This window comes from Euphorbia lathyris, chromosome 10 (genome assembly GCF_963576675.1).
Source record: "Euphorbia lathyris chromosome 10, ddEupLath1.1, whole genome shotgun sequence".
Classification (NCBI taxonomy): domain Eukaryota; kingdom Viridiplantae; phylum Streptophyta; class Magnoliopsida; order Malpighiales; family Euphorbiaceae; genus Euphorbia; species Euphorbia lathyris.
This window is the reverse complement of record NC_088919.1, coordinates 31,010,392-31,018,021: the sequence shown is the minus strand read 5'-3', so window position 1 is coordinate 31,018,021 and position 7,630 is coordinate 31,010,392. Positions and strand designations below refer to the sequence as shown.

General features: G+C 38.4%; 1 protein-coding gene across 2 annotated transcripts; it reads left to right on the top strand.

Annotated features, from left to right (window-relative positions):
• The first annotated feature begins 3,497 nt into the window (after positions 1-3,497).
• Positions 3,498-6,708, top strand: LOC136209181 (serine/arginine-rich SC35-like splicing factor SCL33). 2 transcript variants are annotated; one of them, XM_066000581.1, is made up of 6 exons: positions 3,498-3,654; positions 4,117-4,289; positions 4,648-4,725; positions 5,578-5,742; positions 6,086-6,214; positions 6,309-6,708. In XM_066000581.1, the coding sequence occupies exons 2-6, from the start codon at positions 4,135-4,137 to the stop codon at positions 6,424-6,426; spliced, it is 645 nt and encodes a 214-aa protein (XP_065856653.1). In that variant the 5' UTR covers positions 3,498-3,654; positions 4,117-4,134; the 3' UTR covers positions 6,427-6,708. The 2 variants fall into 2 exon arrangements, with proteins under 2 accessions (XP_065856653.1, XP_065856652.1); XM_066000580.1 differs by having other exon boundaries at positions 6,080-6,214.
• Positions 6,709-7,630: the final 922 nt, after the last annotated feature.

Genomic DNA, 7,630 nt, shown 5'->3' with positions numbered 1-7,630 from the left:
ACCCTAATTCAACTCAGCCAGAAGATTCCCATTAATCCCATCCACAAACCAATCATTCTCAGAGTGGGCTAAAAAAGAAGAGAGCACATTCCTAGGGAGAATTCTCCTCCAAACCTCTTTACTTTTCTCACAGTCCCTGAGAGCATGGTACAAAGTCTCTTCATTATCTCTGCATCTGCCACAAGCACCAGACTCCACCAGATGCCTCCTTTTCCTATCCGAATTAGTAAGCAACCTATTTTTAACCCCTAGCCACATGAAACTTCTAATACGGTACGACACTTTTAAGGCCCAAATCGTCTCCCACACCCCTGGGGACGAGGTAACCAACTCTTGATAGAAACCCTGAAAAGCAGATTTACAAGAATAGGCCCCGTTGTTCGTCAAAGACCAACAATAAGTATCCTTGTCTTCAATATTACTACTAATCTGAACACCTCTAATTGTAAGGAGCAATTTCAGACTGAGGTAGGAATCAAACTTAGACCAAATCCACTCACCCTCGGAATCTACCACATCTGCAATCTTCCAGTCCTGAATATCCAAAGGCGGCAAAGAAGTACAAACTTCCAATAAAGGCTTTTTTCCTATCCATATATCTTTCCAAAAGCTGATGGACCTACCATTTCCCACATTCCATCCAATCCCTGAACAAAACTCAGCAAAAACCGCACTAATGCCTTTCCAGAGAAAGGAACAATTAACCACTCTATCCTTAAGACCCCCAAACACCTTATCCTTCCGATACTTCCCGCATAAAAGTTGAACCCACAGAGCAGAAGGAAGCTGCCACATTCGCCACAGGAGTTTCATTAATAAGACTTTATTATTATCTTTGGCTTTCCTAATGCCCAGACCTCCCATATCCTTAGGTTGACAAACCTCATTCCAAGGAACGAGGTGGATCTTCCTCCCCTCCCAGCTTCTCCCCATAGGAACCTATGATTAATTTTATCAAGATCCTTGAGGACAGGCTCAGGAAGATGACAAGCCTGCATAATGTGATTGGGAGTCGCACAATTGATAGATTGAATCAACGTAAGACGGCCAACGAGAGAGAGAGAGTCTTAGCTTTCCACGTGGCACACTTCATATTAGCTTTATCCAAAGTATCTTTAAAAGACACTTTCGACACTCTCTCACTATGGAGGGGAATACCCAGATACTTCCCCAGAGAGCAAGTCAGAGGAATTCTCGACAGATCACTCATCCTTTTACAGGCTCTCTGGTTCATATTCTTAGAGCACATCATTCAGGACTTCTGGACATTGAGTTTCTGACCAGAGGCAGAACATAAACAATCAAGAATATCCATAATAATACTTAACTGCTCCTCATTACCTTCTAGAAAGATCAGAACATCATCTGTAAAGAACAAGTGAGTGATCTGGGGACAGAACCTATTGATAGCCACCGGGCGGAAATTCCCATTATTAACAGTATCTTGGATCAGGTGAGACAATAACAAATAAGAACGGGCTCATTGGGTCCCCTTGACGGATACCCTAGCCCGGAGAGAATTCCTCCGATATATCCCCATTTATCAAAACTTGAAACACAGGAGAAGAAACACAAACCTTTATTAACCTTCTCCAATTGTCCGGGATCCTTGCTCTCTCCAGACTCTCCATCAGAAAACTCCAGTTAATGCGATCATAGGCTTTCTCCAGATCCAACTTAAGAGCCACAATACCTCTCTTCCCCTTTTTGATCTTCATAGTGTGGACCATCTCTTGGGCAATCACCACATTATCCATCATTTGTCTACCAGGCACAAAGCTTCCCTGATTCTGACTAATGATCTCAGGGAGAATGCAACAGATTCTATTTGCCACAATCTTTGTAATAGTCTTATAGAGAACATTACAAAGACTGATAGGCCTCATATGTAAGAAAGAAGAAGGCTTCTCAACTTTAGGAATTAGAACCAGAAGGGTTCTGTTTACCAGCCCGATATCCTGAGAGCCATTAAAAACACCTTTTATGAAGTTGTAAATACCTTCCTTCACAACCTCCCAGTGTTTATGGTAAAAACCAGCAGGCAGACCATCAATCACAGGAGCTTTAGTAGCCCCAATACTAAAAATGGCTTGATCAATTTCTTTCAGGGAAATAGGGTGGAAGGCTTCCAGAATTCTATCCTCTCCCACCATGGGAAAGGTAGCAACAGAATGAGCCTTATCCAGATCAACATGTTCCTCTTTAAAAAGGTCCCTGTAGAAGTTCAGGGCCAAGTGCCGAATATCTTCGTCCTTATAAACCCAATCACCATTAGAGTTTTTAATAGCATCAATCCTATTCCTCTGTCTTCTAATGACAGTAGAGAGATGGAAATACCTGGTATTTCGGTCCCCATCTTTGATCCAGGCTTTCCTAGACTTTTGAAACCAAAGAAGTTCTTCCTGCCGAAGCATAGCTTCCAACTCCTTCTGAAGGGTTCTGAGAAGGCCATCCAAACTGTGATCGAACCTCACCTCCAACCTACGCTGAATGCCCTCAATTCTAGTCAATAATTTATTCTTCCTCCTAATAATATGCCCGAAGACATTTTTATTCCACCCCCGCACATTCTTTCTGAATCCCTCAGCAGCTTGAAGGACATTTGAGTGAGGCTTCCAATTATCTTGAACGAATTCCTTAAACTTAGGGTGAGACTCCCAAGCCACCTGATACTGGAAAGGTCTCTCCCCCCTAGGCCGATTGCCTCTCATCAGCCTGAATAAGATGGGACAGTGATCCGAATGACGGAACAGGAGATTTAACACAGAACCTTCAGGGAATATAGATTGAGCTGAAACATTAGCATAAACTTTGTCCAACCGAACGAAGGTACTGTTGCGCTTCCAAGTGAACTTATGACCAGAGGCGCCCAGATCAGAAAGCCCACATAAATCCATACTATTCTTATGATTAAGGCAACGGTTAACATAGTGATGCGAGCCCCCTCTCTGATCACTCATAAGAGCAATATCATTAAAGTCACCAGCCACAAACCAAGACTCAGTTATATTAACACTCATAGAGTAAAGAACCTCCCAAAGCCGTTTCCGATTGGCCAGGACGGGATCAGCATACACCAGGGTAATGAAAAAGGGGTTATTACCAGAAACACTCACTTTACTATGAATAAACTGTTTATCCATACTAATTATATCGAAATGAACACGATCTGGTTTCCAGAAAAGCCAAATCCCACCAGCCCGGCCAGTAGCCTCCAATCTAACACAGTTCCAGTTCCTAAACTTTTTAACCACCTCATCTGTTTTAACACTATTAGTTTCCATTAAAGCAAAACAAGAAGGATTAAATTGTTTAATTAAATCATTAACATGGATACGGATAGCCTTGCTAGCCGCACCTCTAACATTCCAAAGCAATAAATCCATAGATCGGAGGACAACAAATCCATAGTTGGAGAATTTTATACTTTATATATAAATATAAAATATAAATTTTATATTTGAAATGAAATATAGAAAAAATGAAAATGGAGTAAATGGTTGGGTGATCGCATGGCGTGCACATTGTAATAAGAAGGTTCTGGAGCTTATCAACTCGTTTGTTTTTTCCTAATTAGCGTGAAAACAGAAACCCGAACACAATTTCTCTTTTGGTTTCTGCGTAAACGCAATCTATCAAGCTAAGCCTGACGCTGTAAGTTTCTCGTTTTCTGTGTTTCGCTTTGAAATCTCATATGAATTTTTTGCGATTTCAATTTTCCTGATTCGGATTATTATTTTTTTTTTTTTTTGCTCTTATGTGTTCGGTGAATATTATTCTTGTCTATTAGAAATATAGAAATAAAGGCTAAAAAAACTTGCTTAGGTTTCGATTTCATGATTTCAATTTTGCATCTAGAATTTAGTATATCTGTCTTCGTAGGAGCTGTACAAGCTTTGTGTTCTTGAAATTACCATGATTCATGAACTGAAATTTGTTTGATTCTGATTTTTATCTTACCAGTCCTTTCATTTTAATTTTGTTTTGATCATCTCTTTTGTTGATGTGTGTGGGCTAATATCATTTATATAGCCATGGACCAGGAGGATTTTGTTTACAGTTGTGCATGTTAACAATGCCTTGATAGTCGTTTTCTTTTGTTTAAATTGGCTGTAGGTTGTGATATTGGAAATAATGAGGGGTAGAAGCTACAGTTACAGCCCTTCACATCCACCCAGAGGATATGGAAGGAGACACCGCAGTCCTAGTCCTAGTCCCAGGGGCCATTATGGTAGTGCGAGAGATCTTCCTAACAGTCTTCTGGTTCGTAACCTTCGCCATGATTGCAGGTATGCTCTTTCTTTTTGCTTCATGTTCAAATTTTTTGTCATGGATAGTATGAGATTAGTACAGTTTGTTCAATCTTGTACCGGGAAGTGGCAAATGTGAGATTGTAATGTCCAATGATGTAATGTTGGGGAAAGCTTCTTATTAGGGAAATGCTTTATTTATAGGAAAAAAAAGGCATTTTAAGATTACAAGCCGATTAATCTGCAGAGACCAAACCTAGATGTGGTTTATGTGGCTATCTTCTTGTCATCCTTTTTCATTTAATCATATATATATATACTGTTTCAAGGCAAAAGATTGCCTCCTTCCAGTTTTTGTATGCTATCCTTAGCTTCTTTATTTGATGTTTCTGGGCAGGCCTGAAGATCTACGTGGACCATTTGAGCAGTTTGGTCCTCTTAAGGATATATACTTGCCTCGGGACTATTATACTGGGTAAGTATGAAAACTTGTGTGATCCAAGTACTGTGTCTATGAGCTATTGTCAATTTAGTTAGCTTGTGACTTAGTCTATGACCTGTCATTCTCATGTCTCTCAACCATTGGTAATGGGGTTGTTTTTATTATCTACCTCTGGTTTATGGGAATGTTTATGGGAATTTGGTTGTTTTTATTGAAAGTGTTGAAGATACAAATGAAGTAATAAGAGTACTGTGATGAAGACAACAATGAAGTAATTAGAGTATTTGAAGACACCAATCAGGTAATAAGAGTACTGTTCAAGATGTTCTTAATGTACACCAAGATGATAGGGAAGTTGGTTTTGAATACATTCTGAAGAAGTTCAAGTGTTGAAGAAAAACAACTCGATTAAAAATTGGCTACATCAAGGTTAGCAGCCATGATCATTTATGTTTTAATGGTATGAGGTGTTGGGTAATGTTGACCTGGTAATACATGTTGCACTAAGTCGCAATCATGTTTCTTTTTGCTGTCAGGTGTCAGCACTTAACACACAATACTACTCCTACTGTTTTGTAATATCAGTCTTTATGGTTCTAAGGTTTTGTCACATAGCTTAAGTAATTAAAATGTTATAATAGTAGTTTTATTTTACTAAAATACTCCTTTAAATGGCTCGCTGGGAAACATAACACCTTAATTACACCGTAAGTTGGACAAATGTGGAAAAATATTATTAAATTTCTTCATTTTAGTAACATGGCAAATTATTTGTGACAATTTTTTTTTTGTTTGTAAAGAGACTAATATTACGGAACGGTGGATTATTTATATTTCCTACTACTATTTATGATCGTTGTTTGTCCTCATGTATGGATATTGCAGTGAGCCACGTGGCTTTGGATTTGTCCAATATCTAGATCCGGCTGATGCTGCAGATGCAAAGCGTCATATGGATGGTGAAATTCTTCTTGGTCGGGAGCTTACAGTTGTTTTTGCCGAGGAAAATAGGAAGAAGCCTGCAGAAATGAGGGCAAGGGAGCGTGTGAGGTAATATTGGCTGCTTGTTTTTACTTGTACTTGCAAAGTAGGTGCTTTGATGTACTCAATATATCAACTGCTGTTTCCCTGGATTCTTAAGTAATCGGGGTGAATCTGACAGATTTGATAGGTCTTGCTATTTATTGTATGTAACCAATGGTTTTGAACTTCTATATTGTTCAGCTGCCTCATCTATTTGTGGGTACTGAAAGTACTTTTTGGTCGAGGAAAAGAGTCCTACTGCTGGTTTCGACTCTCCTTCAGTATAGTGTATATAGGATATTCTTATGTAAAATGTTCTATAATCTTGGTTACTTTGATTGACATTGTTCATACCTGGAATTAGCACCAGGAGCCAATCGTACAATCATAGACGTTCTTCATTTGGCTATTCACGATCACGATCGCCTCGTTATGGGCGAAGCTATTCTCGTAGCCCAGTGTATTATTCCCCTTCTCCTAGGAGGAGCCGTTATTCAAGGTATATCATTTCAATCAATTAATATTATTAGTTTAATATAGCTCTGTAATGTTGTTGAAAATGTTCTACGTGCTTTCTATGTTTGATGTAACAGGTCAATTTCCCCTAGAGACAGAAGGTACAGAGAGCAATCTTACTGTAGATCTCCTTATGGCAGAAGGAGCCGGAGCCGGAGCCTCAGTAGGACTCGGAGCCTGGAGTATTCTAGGTAATATGGTTTCGGTCCGAGGCAGTGAACAAGAAAAGAAGAAATATGCTCTGATTGGGAGTTTGTTGTAATTAGTGTGAGATCATTGTGGATTTTCTAGGCATGTTAACTTAGTAGGAATAATTCTATAAAAAAGAAGAAAAAAAAAACTTAGTAGGAATAATGTTGACTGTAGACACATGACCTGAGTTTGTGCACTGCCACTGATTATAGCTGGTGATTGTTATGTATGAAACATTTTCACCCGTGTGCAAGTATCAATTCAGTTTTAGCACTGATTAAAGTACTTGATTGTTGTGGATGAATCAATATAACTTACCTCGTGTTCTTCAAGAGAGTTTGAAGACAGTTTCGCATTAGTGTGCTCGAGTTGTTATTGATTTATAGTTTTTACAAGTGCAAATAATTTATTAGTTCTATATTTTCATCTAATAAACTGTTTAGTCTTCCAATTTAAGAACACACTGATAGTTGTGCATCTGTTTCGTTCTCGATTAATGGTTCCGTGGACTATGAGGGTGGATTGGCAGAATTATTTGGAGCATATGTTACAGATGGAAGTAGTTTTTTCTCATGTGTTCAGGGAAGGTAATCAAGTTGCAGATAAGCTGGCTGATTTTGGTAGAGTTAGTTCGGAATTTTGTTGGTGGGATGGAATTCCGGATTTTTGTTCTTTTCTCCTTCGCGATAATGCTTTAGGCAGGGATTCTTTCTATTTTGTTTAGTTGCTGTTTTCTGGATGCTTTGTTGTTAATTTTTGCTTTCGCTTTTAATAATATTGGGTATTACCCGACCTTTATTCAAAAAAATTTAAGAACACACTGCTTTTTTACTGTTTTTAGGGTAAATTACACTCATGGCCACTGAATTTTATACATTTTAACATTGTGGCCACTGAATTTCAATTCTTAACGGTATGACCACTGAACTTTACATTTTTTTAACGTTGTGTCCACTCAACGCCTCAAATTGATCTCTGGTAGCCTCAAAATAAAAAATTCGAAGAGTTAATGGTATTTCAGGGAACTTTAATTCTTAAAATTTTCGTTTTGAAGTCAATTTATGTGTTGTTTAGTTATGAGAGAGAGTGAATTTTTAGAGAGAGAAAAAAAGTGATTTTAGAAAAAAAATGTGGTTTTGTTTAACGCTTTTTTTTTTTAAAAATTCCTGTGCAAGCGTGCTAGAAGTTTTGTAGAAAAACTCCAAAA

Bases quoted from the DNA above. Each gene is read 5' to 3' on its own strand.
- LOC136209181 (XM_066000580.1), top strand. From the start codon at position 4,135: ATGAGGGGTAGAAGCTACAGTTACAGCCCTTCACATCCACCCAGAGGA. The intron at 5,743-6,079 runs GTAATATTGGCT...ACCTGGAATTAG, and splicing joins AGGGCAAGGGAGCGTGTGAG to CACCAGGAGCCAATCGTACA. The intron at 6,215-6,308 runs GTATATCATTTC...TTGATGTAACAG, and splicing joins AGGAGGAGCCGTTATTCAAG to GTCAATTTCCCCTAGAGACA.